The sequence below is a fragment of the Physeter macrocephalus genome, chromosome 20 (genome assembly GCF_002837175.3).
Source record: "Physeter macrocephalus isolate SW-GA chromosome 20, ASM283717v5, whole genome shotgun sequence".
NCBI classification, from domain to species: Eukaryota; Metazoa; Chordata; class Mammalia; order Artiodactyla; family Physeteridae; genus Physeter; species Physeter macrocephalus.
Genome location: NC_041233.1, coordinates 10,778,369 through 10,796,166, shown reverse-complemented (window position 1 = coordinate 10,796,166; position 17,798 = coordinate 10,778,369). Strand labels below are relative to the sequence as shown.

At 57.8% G+C, this 17,798-nt stretch overlaps 1 protein-coding gene across 3 annotated transcripts in view; it reads right to left on the bottom strand.

Annotated features, from left to right (window-relative positions):
* Positions 1-17,798, bottom strand: part of RET (ret proto-oncogene) — a 67,374-nt gene that overhangs the window by 10,387 nt on the left and 39,189 nt on the right. For all 3 annotated transcript variants that reach the window (XM_028481921.2, XM_055081258.1, XM_055081259.1), the window contains exons 3-12: positions 17,119-17,406; positions 14,650-14,891; positions 13,338-13,533; positions 11,815-12,014; positions 9,473-9,731; positions 8,594-8,719; positions 6,825-6,935; positions 6,124-6,246; positions 4,232-4,488; positions 1,445-1,592 (exon numbers count right to left, since the gene is read on the bottom strand). In XM_028481921.2, coding sequence (XP_028337722.2) covers positions 1,445-1,592; positions 4,232-4,488; positions 6,124-6,246; positions 6,825-6,935; positions 8,594-8,719; positions 9,473-9,731; positions 11,815-12,014; positions 13,338-13,533; positions 14,650-14,891; positions 17,119-17,406 — 1,950 coding nt within the window. The remainder of the gene's footprint in view (positions 1-1,444; positions 1,593-4,231; positions 4,489-6,123; positions 6,247-6,824; positions 6,936-8,593; positions 8,720-9,472; positions 9,732-11,814; positions 12,015-13,337; positions 13,534-14,649; positions 14,892-17,118; positions 17,407-17,798) is intronic.

Sequence of the window (17,798 nt, the reverse complement as noted above, 5' to 3'; positions counted from 1 at the left end):
AACACAGCAGGTTGCAAAGCGGTCCCCTCTGTTAGCCCCTTCTGCAACCCTGCTGGGTCATGGCACCCACACCGGGGCGGGGGGGGCGGTCTGCACAGACCCATTATCCCCTTCAGAGACATCCTACCCAGGTTCAGACGAGGCCTGCAAGTATCCCACTGCTTGGGGCTACTCTCAGCCTGTGGGAGGGTCAACAGCAGCCTCGTGTGCCTCCGGGGAGTAAGAACCTGAGAAGCACACTTCCACGTGAGCGGATCTCTCCATGGAAAGCCTCCCAGGGCTGGGCTGTGCACACAAATGGCATTCTTTCCCTGCAATCACCATCTCGCAAAGACAGTGGTGCACAGAGACCCCCTCGTTAACCCTTCTGGGAAGGTAAAGGGACTCCCTGTTGTCCCCAGACACCTGCTGACCAAGCACTCAACAGTGGCGGGTGAGGCCCTGCAGAAAGGTGAAGACCGCCAGACATCACAGAAGTCCTCCAGCCACGCTGAGCACGCGTGTCCCAAGGGTGGACAGAGCGTGCTTGGGCTCCCACCAGAAGCTTGGGTGTGGAGGTATTCTGAGACAAAAGCTGTGACTACACAGTCCTCCTGGGTCAGCGGTCCCACAGCCCAGCTGTGTCACCTCCTCTGGGTGCAGACTTGTTTGGAGATGAGAAGATAGCTGGGAGATGGGGCACTGGCACTGGACCACATGCGGGTGACCCAGGGCCAGTCTCACTGTGCCTCTTAGGGCCTGGGGTCTCATGGGAAAGGGGCGACACCAGTCTGAGGGCCTGGGCAAGTATCCAGATGCACTCTGCACTGCATGGCCCCCTGACTGCTGAACGCACGTGTGCATCAGCCGACTGTGCCCACTGCACGGCCGCTGGGCCTTCAGTCGGTCCACTTGGGCCAGAGCCCTGCTGTGGCAGAGGGCCATCTACCCAGTCTCTGCTGAGAAACACCAGTGAGGATGCCTAGCTTGCGGCAAGACTGGGGCGGGGCAGACCCGCTGAGGACCAGTGGGTATTGGGCAAGGCAGGGCCCTAGGGGGCAGGGACTGGTCCTACAGGTGGTCTCTTCAGCAGGACTCTGGTGGATGCTTGGCTGAGAGAAATGAATGGAGCAGACTGGGTTGGGGAGAGCTGCCAGTCCAAAACCAAAAGGGCTTTTAATTTAAACTCGGATCTTTACTCAACACTGGTACAGAAGTAGCACCACTCCAGAACCTTCCAAGGGAGGAACGTCCTCACCCTGCTTCTCCAGGGACCACGCCAGCCCACATCATCCATGGTGGGGATCCCCAGAGAGCAGCCACTCAGGAAGAGCAACGGGGGGGCCTCTTCAGGAGGCAGCAGGCCAACTGCCAGAACCTGGCTGTCGCGTGGCTTCATCCACCCCTTGGGGCTCCCGCAGGTGCGCGTGGCAGAACCATCATTGTGTACTGCCTGGACAGATACCTTTCAGCATCTTTACAGCCACAGTCGTGTACCCTGCTTTGCCTTTCAGCCGGAAGGCCGTTGCTTTGACCACTTTTCCAAATTCTCCTTCTCCCAGAGTTTTTCCAAGAACCAAGTTCTTCCGAGGGAATTCCCACTTTGGATCCTCCTACGTTGGGTGTGAAGGAAGGGAGACAAGAAGAGAGGGAAGAAAGATTGTGAGAAAAGGAAGAAGGCAAGACCTGGTGGACAAGCTCCAGTGTGCAGACAACTGACCGTCACCTGAACCAGCCCGTGATAGTCACGATGTCCAAGGAAAGGACCCCGCAGTCAGGCCCTGAGGTGCCGTGACATGGTGTGTCTCCCCCATGGGAAGGCAGGTGTTGCCACAAACCAGCCTGGACTCCGTATGTCTGTACCCTCGCTGGCCCCTGTCTACTGAGGATGCCCTGTGCCACCCCAGGCCCGTGTCCTTGTCTGTCCAATGAGGGATTCAAGGCTTACTCAGCACCCACAGGTGCTCACAGGGGAGCATGGCCTCTTCCCTGGGAGTCAGGCCCAAGCTGCTCAGCACCGTCTCCGCTTTGGACACCATGCCACAAGGCACTGACTGGCCAGCAGCCCAGATCTTCAGGTGCCCTTTCCAGAGACCCCCTCCAGGACTCCCAAGAGAACCGAACTGGCACCAGTGGCCCAAGCTGCCTACCAGCCCAGGACCCCTGGCTACTGGTGGGAGTGTCAAGGACACGTTCCCTGTGTGGCAGCCCCTGGAAAGGTACCACTATGCTCCTTGGGAACCTCCACCCCAACGCGTGGAAGAGCCTGCTCCTCCCAGAGGCCCAGTCATTACCCTGAACCTGCACCCCGCTGCCTTCCCACCGAAGTCCCATCCACATCCCATGCCCACTCAAGACCACACAGGGGCACCTTCCCAGACCCCCAGCCTGGCTCATGTACTTGAATTCTGGGGATGCTGAATCCAGTCTGGAACCTGCCTTCCTGTGCCAGCACTGGGCATCCTTTACCCCAAGCCTCGCTGCAATTGGGTGGCGAGTGGGTGTGGCTTCAGGTGCTGTTTACGCTGTGCCTTGCCAGACTCGCCTAACACACGGAGATGACACCACTGGGGACGTGATGCCCCCCAGTGAACAGAGCCTCGTGTTCTGACATCTGGGAGCAAGGCAGCCTCCTCTCAGCACCATGGCCAGGGGCGCCTTCCAGCCGGTTCCCGGGCGTCCTGGCATCTCAGGTTCCCCAAGAACTCACAGTCAGGGTCAATGTTGACAACACGGTCACCACCGCCCTGGTGTCCACACTGCACTGGATAACAGTTTACTGCTCACAGAGACTGCGCTAAGGTGGATATCACTGATTTGATCCTCTTAAAAATGTTAAAATCCATTCCTCCCACTTTACATAAGACAAAACAAAGGCCAAAAGATTGCGTAGCATGTCGAAGACCTCGGAGCTGGTCAGCGGGGACCCCGGACCTCGGGCCCGGCTCTGAGTTGCTCTGGCCTCTGGGCTGGAGGCAACGTGGGCCGAGGGTGGTTTCTGCGGAGGAGTGCCCCCTGCGCACGCACCTACCAGCACCACTCTTCACCGTGCGCCTCAGCCCCAAACCACCAGGGCATTTAAAGGAATCAAACGGCTCGTCCCACGCGCCTGCTGTGGAGGCTGAGATGCCGCTGGGGCTGGAGATCTCCACCTGCGGAGCGATGGGGACTAGGGAAGTCAGGAGGGAGGCCTCTGTGGCCACCACGTCGGGGAACAGCCCTCACGGCCCAGATCCTCGCCGAGGGGCCAGCACCCCTTGGGTGGCACCTCCTATGAACCCTGGCTACCTCCTACCCTGGGCTGCGGACTGTGGCCCCCGGGTGCCGAGCTTCCTGCACACGGCGCAACGCTCCCTACCCAGCCTCGTGGGGGGAACTTCTGTTCCCACGCACCCTCGGCTCTGGCCACCTCCTCAGCGCCCCCCAGCACCCGGCTGCCAGCAACTTGGGCGCTCCCAGCAAGCACGCTGAAGGGCACGGCAGGCAGGGGAGTGGCCTAGCCAGGTTGGGGTGGTGTCTGATACGCACACGCTGACCGCAGGCCCAGGCCCTGCCATGCAGGAGGGGCTCGGGAAGCCTGCTGGCTCTGCATGGCACTCTTCATCGGCCGGCCAGCCACAGGCCCGGGCCTGGCTCCCCCGCAGGTGCCCTAGAGGCCCCTCAGTGCCCCCTCCCTCGGGGCCAGAGACAGACTCCACTCTCTGCTGCTGCCACCCTGACCAAGCCCCCGCCTGCTAGCCTCTCTCGCCGTGATGGGGACAGTGCCTCATCACGGGGCTCCCACCCCACAGACTCCCAACAGAGCGGCCTGAGGAAATGAAGGCAGAACATGGGCCCCACCCCCAGGGGTCCCACCCTCTGAGAATAAAATCCATGGTCCTCCTCAGCACCTCCCCCAAGCCTTCCTCCTCCCAGCTCTTGGGGCATCTGCAGGATAGCTCCCGGTCAGGTTCAGCACGGTCCACCCTCCCTGTATCCTAATGGCCCAGATCTCAGTCCATGTAAATCAGCACCCATCATTCTCCACCCTACTCCATGCTCTCCGCCCCTCCCTGGAAGGCCACTCAGTGAAGGCAGGGGGCTGCTGGAATGCTCAGGGTGTCCTCCCGGTGGGTGAGAACGCATTAGCCCCAGGTGACCCGTCCCCTCCTCCCCTCCCAGCTGCCCGAGACCAGAGGCCGGTGCCACCTGCAGGACCCTCCCCCCGGGGGGGGCTGCCTCCCCAGCCCCGAGGCCACACGGGGATCCTCACCGGGATCTTGAAGGCATCCACAGAGACCTGGTTCTCCACGGAGTCCAGAGAGGGCCGGCGGGCACCGGATGAGGAGTAGCTGACCGGAAAGGCCTGGGCAGGCCGGCGGAAGGTCATCTCAGCTGAGGCGATGGGCGGCTTGTGGGCGTTCTTGTGGTAGCGGTGGATGCAGAAGGTGGACAGCAGCACGGACACGATGAAGGAGAAGAGCACGGCTGCCGCGATCACCGTGCGGCAAAGCTCGTCACACAGCGGGTCTGCAGGCAGCAGGGGTGGGCCGTGAGAGATGACACCCCGGGAGGGGGACCCCAAATGCCCTCAGGAGCTGGTACAGAGCAGCTCTCCAGCCCGCCACGCCCAGGACAGCGGGAAGTGTCTGCTGTGACCAGCTTTGAGCATCCTGGAGAGCACTGCTGCTGTGAAGGTATGAGAGTAATTGCCAACCCTCCAATAGAAGCGGCCCACAGCAGGTACTGTTCTGTACGTTTTTTGCTATTGGATACTGTTACCACCCTTTTCCAGAAGGAATGAGAGTTTATAAGCAGCCTGCCTAAGGTCACACAGTGGAGTTCATGCACACCTGCGCCCACCCACCCTAGAATGCTATACTGAAGCCAGAGGCCCAGGGGCGCTGGTGGGGAAGTGCAGCTCTTCCCCTGTGTTTCTGATGTCTTTTGTATTTTCTTTATAGTCAGTATAAAGGAGGGAGGAAAGAAAAGTGGCCCAGGACCTAGGGCTGTGCAATAACAACCCAAATACCAGAAAAGCATCCCTGGGCTCAGGCAGGAAAGCTCCGCATGTGCTCAGTGGGGCACCTGCTGTCCCAGACGAAGCACCTAGAGGCTCTGGCTAGGAGGATGGGGAACCATTTGGCCAATGCCATGGGCCCAGCAAAGGCCCTGCACAGGGACAGTCTGAGCAGACACTGAGTCATCTGGTGAAAGAACTAATTTTCCAGCCCAACCTTTACCACAGAACTTTGGGCCAGGGAGTTCCCTGGTGATTCAGTGGTTAGGGATCTGTGCTTTCACTGCTGAGGGCACGGGTTCAATAATCCCTGGCTGGACACAGAAGCAACCTAAGTGTCCATCGACAGATTAATGGATAAAGATGATGTGGCACATATATACAATGGAATATTACTCAGCCATAAAAAGAAACAACATTGAGTTATTTGTAGTGAGGTGGATGGACCTAGAGTCTGTCATACAGAGTGAAGTAAGTCAGAAAGAGAAAAACAAATACTGTATGCTAACACATATATATGGAATCTAAAAAAAAATGGTTCTGAAGAACCTAGGGGCAAGATAGGAATAAAGACACAGACGTAGAGAATGGACTTAAGGACACGGGGAGGGGGAGGGGTAAGCTGGGATGAAGTAAGAGAGTGGCATGGACATGTATACACTACCAAATGTAAATAGATAGCTAGTGGGAAGAAGCTGCATAGCACAGGGTGATCAGCTTGGTGCTTTGTGACCACCTAGAGGGGTGGGACAGGGAGGATGGGAGGGAGACGCAAGAGGGAGGAGATATGGGGATATATGTATACATATATTCACTTTGTTATAAAGAAGAAATTAACACACCATTGTAAAGCAATTATACTCCAAAAAAAATGTAAAAAAAAAAAATCCCTGGCTGGGGAACTAAGATCCTGCAAGCTGCATGGCGCGGCCAAAAAAAACCCCCAAACAACACCAAGCTTCAGGCCAGAAGGCAGTCTTAGAGGCCCTGACCCAGCTCCCTGTCTGCACACATGGGGGAACCAAGACCCCGAGGGAAGGAAAAAGGTCTCCTGGGTTTCCGCGCCTTCCCGCCATTTCCTCCCTCGCTCCTTGGGGCTCAGGGAGGGGTGGGGATCCCTGCCCGCGTGGCCCCAGCCAGCTCACCGGGGCTGTCTTCCGGCTCGCAGAAGCACTTCTTCTCCTCCGGGAAGCAGTTGCAGATACCGAAGCCGGCTTTAATCCCCCGGCGCTCCCCAGGTTCGTGCCCACCAATGACGCTGCCGCCCCCTGATGATGGACACAGCTCACTCAGCAGCCCACTCAGCCTCGAGGGGGGGACCTGACCAGCCAGACCACCCAGACAGGAGCGTGAGAGGCCCCTCCCCACCTGATGTCAGCACTCTCAGGCCCAGGGAGCGCAGTGAGCTCAGAAATCTGTGTCACCCAGGCAGGAGTCTCAGCACGACAGGCCCCCAAACCAGTCCCCTGGCCACAGCGGGCGAGAGGAGGAACCCACAGGCTGCCCAGGGCCCTCGCTGAGGTCCACACACGGTTACTTTTCAGAAGCAGAGCACGGACAGCAGGGGCAGCCTGGAGCCAGCAGAATGGGGGACAGGGCACCGCACCCCCGTGAGTCGGCCAGGGCAACACTGGAGAGGGTGGGTCAGGCCAGCAGGCGCTAGTCTTGGGGGAGGAGAGCCCTTTGTTCAAATGAAACGTTAGAAAAAGGCTCAGCGCACGCAACCCAGGAAGCCGTCTGGCCTGGCTGAAGTGCAGGTGGGAGTCCAAGCCCCTTCAGCTTACTACCTACACCCCCTTCCCAGGCCCTGCCCTTGCTCAGGTACGCGCGCAGGCTCGGTGCTTACGGAGGCAGTCCTGGGGGCAGATGTTGGCGTCTCTGCTTTCCACGGCGTCACAGTGGCCATCGGGGCAGGTCTTGATGCTGGGGGAGCAGGTGGAGAAGTTCCTGGTGATCCCTACGACACACAGCAGACAGTTACTACCAGGAGGGAGCACCCGTCCTGGTCAGACTGCCAGAGCCGGGAGGGCCACACCCCAGGGCCTCCCAGGCCAAGCCTGCACTGCCCCCGGCAAGGAGAAGCAAACCGAGGCCTGAGCCGAGAAAAACCACACGTGGAGCCCATCCCTGAGGAGAGCTTGGGGGTCCGGGGTGTACAGGGCAGCCCGGGCAGTGAGGGCTGGAGGAGCTGGGCAGTCCCAGGGCTGTGCCCGGGCTCACATCAAGGAGGCCAGAAGAGACCAGACAAGTCTGGGACCCTCTCAAGGCGGTACCATGAGCAGGACCCTCACACCAGTGGGTGAGGCTTGGAGCCAGCAGTGGGCTAAGCCCAAGGCTGTGCAGGTCCCTCCTGCTTGGGGCCACGCTCCTTGGGCTGGGATCTCCCAGGGAGAGCTTCTCTGAAGATTGTTTTGGATATTTTGAATTTTTTTTAAGGTTTGTGTTTTTATGAACTAAAGCCAACTATGAATGATGTGCACAGTGTAACCTACCTTATACTCATCCATCTTTTGGTTGCATAGTAATACCTACCTTATACTCATCCACCTTTTGAATCTTTGAAAAGGGTCTGTGAACTATGTGTCTAAAAGCAGTGGGTGAGGGCTTCCCTGGTGGCGCAGTGGTTAAGAATCCGCCTGCCAGTGCAGGGGACACGGATTCGAGCCTTGATCCAGGAAGATCCCACATGCCGCAGAACAACTAAGCCCATGTGCCATAACTACTGAAGCCTGTGCGCCTAGAGCCCGTGCTCCGCAACAAGAAATACCGCAGTGAGAAGCCCGCATACCACGACGAAGAGCAGCCCCTGCTCGCCACAACTACAGAAAAGCCCATGTGCAGCAACGAAGACCCAATGCAGCCAAAAATAAATAAAATAAAATAAATTTATAAGGAATAAAAAAAATAAAAGCAGTGGGTGAATGGGGGAAGGTTGGGGGACGGATAGTTAGGGAGTTTGGGATTGACATGTACACTCTGCTATATTTTAAATGGATAACCAACAAGGACCTACTGTAGAGCACAGGGAACTCTGCTCAATATTACATACAACCTAATCGGGAAAAGAATTTGGAAAAGAATAGATACGTGCATGTGTATAACTGACTCACTATGCTGTGCACCTGAAACGTACACAACATTGTTAATCAACTATGCTCCAATATAAAATAAAAAGCTCAAAAAAAATAAAAGCATTGGGTGAATATATTCACAACTGTATATGTAATTTATGTGTATATGGGTGGTAAAATGGAGACACAGATGCTAATTCATATCTAGTTTAGGGATAAATATATGTCCAGAAATTTAGAATAAAATAAAAAGAAAACACGCACATCCCAACTCTGGCCCAGACCCTCCCAAGCCCAGAGCGAGTCCAGCCTCAGGCACCTGTGATCCCATGGTGATAAACAGCCCCAATGTCCTCATGCCCCCCTGCACTCATGTCCACCCTGTCCCGGCATCAGGAGTCACAGCAGGGGACAAGGCGCTGGGGAAGAGATTCAAAGTGGGTGGGGGTGGAGGGCATCGCAGAGGCTGGCAGGGCCCACACAGACGCCCTTTCCACTCAGCCGTCATCACCCTCCCGAACACCCGGCTCTGCACGGGGCCTACCTTTGCCGTCTCCCTGTCTCCACTCGCACCTGCCCGTCAGAGAGCCCAGGCCACCGCATTCCTCACACTCAGGCCGCCTCTTGCTGACCGCGCAGGACAGGGGGCAGCCTGGCTCCTCTGCCACATCTGGGGGTGGCAGAAAGCAAGTCACAGGGGGCCAGCCTGGGCCCTGTGTCTAGCCGCCAGCACCCACAGGTGAGGGCAGCACTGGCTGAGCTGTCCCCACGGGTTGAGCCCAGAGGGGAGGTAGTAACTAAGCACCGGGGTGCAGGGCAGTGAGGGGGCTGCTAAGGAAGGGGTGGTACCACAGTCACAAAGCGGGGACAGCTACTGGGCTGAGATAAGTATGGAGGGAGGGTGTGAGGTGGCCAGACTCGGCCAGCGACACACAGGACACCCAGTTAAACCTGACCTTCAGATAAAGGTGAACACCTGCTTTGTGTAAATACGTCCCTAATATCACGGTGACACGCCTGGAAGTTTGTCTTCTAAGAGACACCGCAAAAGTTGCACAAGACGTACTTACAGCAAAAAAATTGCTTGTTGTTTACCTGAAATTCACATTTAACCAGGGTCCTCTATTATATCTGGCAGCCCTAAAGCAAGTGCACAGGTAGGACGCCTTGACAGAGGTGATGGGCAGCAGTGTCTGTCCACAATGCTGTCACTCTGGGCTAAACTGTTTCACACTTTCCCCGTCATCCTTCCAGCTTGGCTGTGCAGCGTGCACCGTTTTCTCATCTTACAGGGAAGAAGGCTCAGGCTCAGGGAAGCCACCAGTTAGTGATGGGGAGCAGGACCGGGCCCCTTCTGTGGGAGAAGCCCGAGGCTCTACGACGCCCCATCCATCCCGACCCTCCCCGCAGCCCTGGCACTCACATGTCCCCTCCAGTGTGACGAGCAGCGGGGCCTGGGCTTGCTGGCGGGTTGGCCGTTCGACGGCCACTACCGTGTACTGGAGCTGGGCACACTCGGGCCGCTGCAGGGCCTCCGTGTCGTTCACGAACAGGGTCCCCGTGGCGTCCTCGGCCGAGGTGACCATCCCCAGGGCGCTGCAGTTGGCGCTGGAGAGCTGAAGCTTGTACTGCACGTGGATGCCACTGAACTCCTGGCAGTTTTCCACACAGACTTTCCCAATCTAGGCATGGGACACAGGGAATCCTTAGCTGGGTGGCTGGACCACCTGTGATGGTGGCTGGAGGGGCTCCCTGGCAGCCTGAGTCCCAGGATGGCTTCCTACTCAGCTAAGGATGGTAGCTCCCCATCTCCCCATCCTCCACACCCCAGGAACCTGCAGACCACCCGCCTGCCTGGTCCTGCCCTGCCCAGACCATGGGACCACCATCCACACCTCCTCCTCAGAGCCGGAAGGGAAGGAACACGGGGCACTGGGGTTTGGTTTGGGGGCTGGTCCTCCAGGAGGTGCTGCTGGCTTGCCCAGCTCATCCCTCACTTGCTCACTCATTCAGGCACAAAGGCAGCCTGTATGCATCCTACACACCTCCCTCTCCTCTGGCCAGGCCAGTTTTGCTCTGGGGATCACCAGTGCCCACCTGGGGTGGTCCACGCCCGAGCCAGGTCACTTGCCTGGTTAGTCAGAGCGTGGCACCCGGGCCACGATTCATGCAGCATCGTTGTCTGTCCCACATGGGACCCAGGGGGCCTTCCTGGGACTTGGGCTGGAACCCCTGGGAGAGAAGGGATGCTTCTCCCAGGGATGCTAGGCTGGCAGCTGTGGTCACTGGGGCCCAGAGCTGGTCAGTTGAACTCTCCTTTTTACCTCCTCAGCCACTGGAATTACCGTAAGGGTTGCGGTGGCTTGAGATCAGAAGCTCTGACTAGTCAAGGCTGAGGGCTGGGGGCCTGGTGGGGGAGCGGGGATAGGGCCCTGCCTGCAGCTACACACTATGCCCCTTACTCAGCTCGACTCAGGCCCAGGGCAGAGCCAGGCTCCTCCAAGCATGCTTGACACCACAACAAAACCACCTGCTGGGCTCCGAGCACTTCCCTGTACAAACCGGGCTCACTTCCACTCTCTCCAGTGATCCTCAAAATTGCCCAAGGTCATCATCCTCAATTTACAATCATAAAAACTGGGGAGCCGGTGAGAGACCAGAGTGAGTCTGAGGCTGGACTGGGTCTCGGGTGCCTGTGCCCTCCTGAGTCTACTGGAGCACAGGTGACCCACCTCCAGCAATGCCTGCTCCCGCTCAGCCCCCCGGACACCCCTCAGTCCCCTCTGCTTTGTCACCTCCCACCACCCTTGACCCCTGCCTCCAGGAAAGGCCCGAGGTTGGGTGGCAGGTTGGGGAGCCGGGATGTGTCCAAGGGTGGGGTTCTTCATTTGCTGGCCCCGGGGTGGCTGCCAGGAGGTAAGGGAACCAACCACAGAAACTGGCAAAACCACTGGAAAATAGGAGATGGCCCTAAACGGGACATTCTAAAGAGGATGTGGCCACAGCTGCCCCACTAGGATAACGCAGTACGTTAAATCATATGCTTGCTGTAACCACAAGTGAACTTTAAAAGGCGCTTAAGAGAAACATTCTCGGAAGAACTGCACCAAAATGTTACACACTGGCTAATGTGAGAAAAAGAGATCACTCCTGTCTATCCCTTATCTCCTTCTGACGAATACTTACTACTTTTATTTTTTTCCACTTCTAATCGTTATTTTCCAACGACAAATGCAAAATAAGCTCTAGTAAACATACTTGCAGAAAAGTGGAAAGAAGCGCTCCCTATCTTTCCTTACAGAGGGCGCCACCGTTAATTGCTGCCTGCATTTGCACATTTGCAAACTCCCAGCAATGAGGACTTCGTTTTGAACATAGGGAGCCACCTGAGACCAACACTTATGCAAACCACTTTTTCACTTAAATTCACCAGGAACGTCTTTCCAAGTCTGCATTCACAGATTTACCTGGCGCTGCTCTTTCATGAGTACAAAATGTTTTAAAGATGCCAAGAAAGGAGACGGCAAAGAAGAGGGGCCCACAAAGCCCACGAGCCCTGCTCATGACTGTTCCACTCTTCCATGGCCCCAGCCTTCCTGGCCCCGCACCTGCAGCTCCCTGGGGCCACTCCGTGTACTGCTTAGCTCAGGGAGGGGGTGTCACCCACCCCCCCAGGCCTGCTTGAAATCTGCTCAACGGAACACCCCTGGGGGTCTCCTGCCCCTCCACACCCCTCCCCAGGTAGGCAGCAGGCCGGGGGCTCACCTGGGCGAAGCGGCGGGCCCGCCTGCTTGAGGCAAAGGAGTAGGTGCTGGGCAGGCGCAGGCTGACGGGCACCACAGACACGTTGAAGTGGAGGAGGAGGACGCCCTCCCCTGGGCCCTGGAAGTCCGAGTCGTTGACCAGCACGGCCAGCTGCACCGCCCGGCTCTCCGAGATGGGGAGGCTCCGGTTGAGAACCAGCCCTGCGGGGGGCGGGGTGTGTGTGTGTCTGTGTGGACGGCACACAGTGATGATGGGTGGGGGCCCTGCGGGTTGGGACCACTGTCCCACGCCGCTGCATGCCTCCTCCCCAACGCGCTCCCCGCACACGTGGAAACAGGGACCTCCACCCACACGGACACAGATAACAGACCTGGCGGGAGGCGTTAAGGTAGAACTACTATTTAAAAGTGAGTCGCTGTGCTGAGCTGGGAGCCCAGAAGACCCTTCTCAGCTGCGAGGTATCCTTGGGGATGTGTGTGTGTGTGTGTGTGTGTGTCTGTGTGTGTCTGTGTGTGTGTGTGATGTGAGTGTGGGGTAGGCCACACAAGGTAAAGAACCACCACCACCAAGGCCCTGGGAAGACTGGGCTGGCCCCTGAGAACTCTCAACAGCAGCAGCCTCCTGAGGACCCTTGGACCCCACAGGCCTCCAGCACCCGGGAGCTTCCATGCTTCTGAGCACTTGCCGTGTGCCAAGGCTAAGGTTTTAGTTTAGTGGAGACAGAAAGGGGGAGGGGGGGCTCTGGTGCACATGGCACCAGAGTGAGTATACAGGGGCAAGGATGACGTTTTCCATCACACAGGACAGAGGGCTTCAGAGGCCTGGTGGGGGAGGGGAGGATGAGAAACAAATAGGATCAGGACAGCCAGAAAGGGGTAAAGGCACCAGTGATCCTGGGTTCCCCAGAAGCAGACCCCCAAACAAGGACCCAAGTGCAAGTGGGGTAGAGGGAGGCAGGGAAGCTTGAGGATGAGTATGCCCCGTCCTGCAGGTGAACGCTGCGGGCACCTGGAGCTCAGCCCTGAGGGTGGGCGCATTCCAGGAGCCAGGCAGGACAATCATCGAGGAACCCTCCGACGACGCTAGGACACTGAGCTGCTATTGTATGGATACATCAACCCCTTGTGAGTAGAGAGTTGCTGGTGGGGGGAGGGGGCAATAACCCCTGGGCACTCGGGCACCTGAGAGGTGGCAAAGCAGGTGCCAGGGGCCAGAGGGAGGCCTCGGTGATGACATACGTGTTGCAGTGAGTCCTGGCGTGGCCAGCACGGGGAGGTGTTGTGGTGTCCTTCCAGGGTCGGCCTCAAGACAGTTCATGGAGAGGACAGCCTGTGATCAACCACCAAGGTGGCCCAGGCAAGCCCAGCAGAGACAAAGGCTAGGAGGAGGAGTGGAAGGGGCGGCTGCCTGGTGCTCAGAGGGCCAGGACAGGCGTCCGTGTGTGCAGGGTGCTGCCCCGTCCAAGGAGAGTGGGCCGCCAGTTCCCCAGGGGGCCTAGCCAGGCCACACCTGGCCTCTCTTACTGTAGTCATGCACGGTTGCCCGCACAAAGCTGCCGTTGGTCTGGGCCAAGGTCTCGTTGGGCGAGTGCTCTACTCGGAAGGTCTGGAGGGCCCAGGCATCCCCGGAGAGCAGCGTGCTTGTGTACCGTCTCAGGAGCTCCCCGGATGCTGGCACCACATCTGCATCGAAGACACGTAGTGTGGCCACAACAGTGCCCTGCAGAGAACAGGGGGGGCCAGTTAGGGCTCTTAAAGCCAGAGACCGTGGGAAGGCACGTGCCCCACGAGTGGACCAGGTGTGTGCAGTCAGAGCTGGCTCTCGGGACAGACTGACCTGGGTTCAAGTTCCCTGGGGCCCCTAGTCAGCCTGCCCCAGTCACCCTTCCTGGGCCACTGCAGCTCACCTGTGCAGCAGGTGTGACAGGCATCTACAGACGCCCCATAAGGATGGATGAGAGCACATGCCCTGGTGCTCTGCTGAAGACCTCATCTAGGTCCCCATAGAGCAGAGAAAGCACTCCTACTCTTCTCTGAGGAAACCAGGCCCCACAAAGCAGAGGAGTTAGCTCAGTGTCATAGAGTGACAGATGGCAGACCTGTGATCCAAGCCCAGGTGTCCACCAGAATGCTCTCCTCCAAGCATCTTAACGCTCTCCTCCTAGTCTCTTCTGTACTCCAGGCTGGAGAGGGTCACGAGGAAGGCTCTGAGCAAAGTCACAGGGCATCTCTGCTCTCACTGCTAACCAGGCTCCCCAGTGTCACCACCAGGGGGTCCTGCCAGGCTCATGAGACATTCCCCTGTCATGTGCTTTCCTCTCACCGGTTCATCCGCCAAACCTGCTCTTGGGGTGCCCAGAGAAGCAGGCAGTGACAACATACTACGCTCCCACCTTTCCATTGCTTCTGCTGGCCTGCCAGCTGCAGGACAGCCCGAGGCCCAGCAGGTGGCAGTCATGCTCCACCTGCGTGGACCAGAAAAGGGTGGGGCCGGGATGGGGCTCAGGGAGATCCTGCCGATGTGAGCCCTGGGGCCCCACCCGCGGCGTCAGACACAGACTGGGCACTCAGGGCCCCTGGCCTCCCAAGGCAGTGGTCAGCTGGGTGCCGGTGGGGCTGGCCTCTTCTCTCCTCCTCAGCTATCCTGGACACCGACAGAAAACCCCGACAGACAGACTGATGGACAAATGAAAGACGAATAGCTAGATGGATGGTCAGCCAAATGTCTGGATGGCTAGACAAACCGCTGAACAGACCGAGGAATAAATGGCGGATGGAGGAATCCAGACACCAAACAGAGAGACACCAGACAAGCACCAGACAAACGGACAGGCACCTCCTTCCGCTTGAACTCCACCACGGCGCTGGCGGTGTCGACGCCCCCGAGGAAGCTGGGCGCAGAGTCGTCTTCGTCGTACACGGTCACGGGAAAGGGCACCATCACCTCCTCCTCACGCGCGCCGACGCGCACCGTGCACTTAGCCACCAGCTCATACTTCTCCCGCTGTTCGCGGTCCAGGGCCCAGCGCGTGCTCACCTCCAGGCTGTCCACAGCGCAGCCGAAGGGCAGACTCTCACCTGCGCACCAAGCAGACCAGGAACCCCGGGCTGACCCCCGGGCTGGGGAAAGGGTGAGCTGCCTTCCTCAGGGGCCCACCGGGAGTGGCGGCACGGGAGGGGGCCCTGTGGATGCAGCTGGGGTGCATGCTGGCCCCGGGCCCTGGCCCCTCCTCGGCTGCACAGTGGGGCACGGCACTCCAAGCACAGTTTGCAGTGCAGACTGTGCCCTGAGCTTCACTGTGGCTGCAGCCTGCACTGGTGCTGATGGGGAACAGAGGGACCAGGAGGTCTGCATCAGGTCCTCATCCTGATCACCTAGGAGGGCTGGGCACACCCCTTCATACACCTTGCCTCTGCTGTGGGGAGGGCTGGCACCAGCTCAGCCCAGAGAGTCAGCTCCCAGCATTTGCTGGTTTCTGAAAAAAAAAGATTTAGGATTTTTTTTTTTTAATTATGGAAGCGGTATGCGCTTATTTTAGAGAATGTGAGAAATAAAGCTATTCCACTGCTTGGAAACAAACATGGTGGACATTTGGTGTGATTTTATATTAACACACAAATATTTCTGACTGCCTGATTTGAATCCCTGTCCCATACACCTCTGACTGTGTGGCCCAAGGCTGGTGGTTCTGTCTCTCTGTGCCTCAGTTTCCTCACCAGAAGAGGAGATGATGAAGGCAAAAGTGTCTGTTCCCTGCCAGACACTGCTGTACGTTCAGTGACTCACGTGTCTTCCCACAACCTGGTGAGGGAGGACCGGTAACAACAATACACTCTTCAAGCCAAGCCTGTCCTGGAATTCATCCTCCAGAAATGACCCAAAAAAGGGGAAAGGCTGAAGGCTTGGAGGTCAACACTGACCACCCCACAGCCAAGCACGGGAGGGCTGTCAACTTCACTCAGTGGGAAATCACATCAGAGCCACACATTACATGTGAATTACACATGTGGGAAATGCTTATCATGCAAACATTTCCCTCTATTGTTTACGGTTACAAAAAACCCTTTATTTAGCGAAAATGGCAGCATGCTAAATCATACACTTTGCCGGCAATTCTGCACAAAGACATCTATCCCTGCTGCAGGATAAATGAAAAGATGCTGGGAGAGTGTGAATGACTACTTTCCTTACGTTTCTGAGATTTTCTTCAACACTATTACCGTGTGTATGCCATCAACCTGGGGTGAATCCAGGTTCTACTTACTAGTAAGTCCAGCTTGTAAGTGTCCCTTTTGAGTCCCAGTTCCTCGCCTTTAAATGGTTTAATGGCACCTCAGCTGCCTTCTCTCATCTCCACTGGGATCCAATTCCCTTCCCCTCCCCACATCCATGCTCTTGGCCTCCCCAGGGCCATCTTGTGGCAGGACCATCTTGTGGCAAGGTCCACTGTCCTTGCGGCTGCTCAGGCGGAATCCTGGAACCATGCTTGGTCCCTTCTTTCTTTCAACACCCCACGTCCAACTCACCAGGATATCCTACAGGATCCTCCTTCCAAACATGCCCACAACTTGCCTGCTTCTTGTTGCCCAAAGGTTTCCACCCTCACCCCAGACCTCATCCTCTCACTCAAGGATTTCTCCTGCCTCCTAATTTGTTTCTCTGCTTCCCCCTAAACCACCCACCCCAAATCATTTCTAACACAGCAGCCAGACTAAGCTCTTAAAGGTATGTCCTGTCAATGACGCCCCCCTCCCAAACACCTTCCATGGCTCCCTAGTCCTTCGGCAGGAAGCCCTGCCCCCCACTTGGAACTGCTCTGCCCTCAGCAGCCTCCGCCCTGCCCTGCAGTTCACTGCACTCCAGCTCCATGGGGCTCCCACCTTGGTGCTCTTGAAGGGGCTCGCCCTGCTTGCCTGGCACCCCCCGCTTTGCTCCAGTGTCCCCTTTTCCCAGCCATCTGATTTTGAGACAGTGGTCTCCACCACTCCACACCCTCTCAGCTTTACGTCCCACCTAGTCCCTTCAGAGGCCACCCGATTTCCTTAGCACGTGTGTGGTCTCCATCTCCCATGGGATGGAAGCTCCAGGCAGGTGGGATTTTGGCCTGATGTGTTCACTCTCTCATCCTTGGTCCCCAGAAGAGTGCCTGGCCCATGGCAGGCGTACATGAGATACTCGTGGACTTCTGAATGAATGGATGATGGGGTGGTGCAGAGTAAACTCTATGGCTTGTGTAGAGGGACCGCAGCGCTGTGCCTGGCACTCAGCAGGCACCGAGGAAGGCTCCACGCGGCGGGCACTCACCTCCCAGAAGCCTGTAGACCGCGCTGACGTTGGGGCAGAGGAACTGCACAGGCAGCAGGCGGAATTGGTGGAAGGTGCCGGGAGGCCTGTTCTCCCGAATGCGGAAGGACAGGCCCGTCTCGGGGAAGCAGAGGTCCCGGGGTTTGAGGGCACTGCAAGCCGGGAAGGAGGCGTTGATGATGGAGAAGGACACTCGGGCACAGCCCGGCCACTGGCACTCGCCCTCACGAAGGGACGCGGGCGACAGGAAGACCTGGAGGTAGACTGTGAGCAGCGGGAAGCCACCGTCTGCAGAAACAGAAGTCGTCAGGCCCGCCGGGGTGTCAGCCACACCTGCCCGGTGGTGGGGAACGGCACAGGGAGGGGGCAGGAGCTCGGGGCTGGGGCAAAGCCCAGTCCTCACCAGGGTCCACGGGGCTCCTCTGGGCTCTCTGGCCCGGCTGCCACCTCCTGGGGGTGCCTCACGGGCCCACCCCTCTTGTTTTTCAGGTCTCAGCTCAAATACCCTTCCTCAGGGAGGTGCCCTGAGCCCCGGGTCTAACACCAAGTGGAGAGCTTCCCCAGGGAGGGCTCTTGCCCCGCCCCTTTCCCCAAGGCAGTTTTTTTTTTTTTTTTTTTTTGCAGTACGCGGGCCTCTCACTGTTGTGGCCTCTCCCGTCGCGGAGCACAGGCTCCGGACG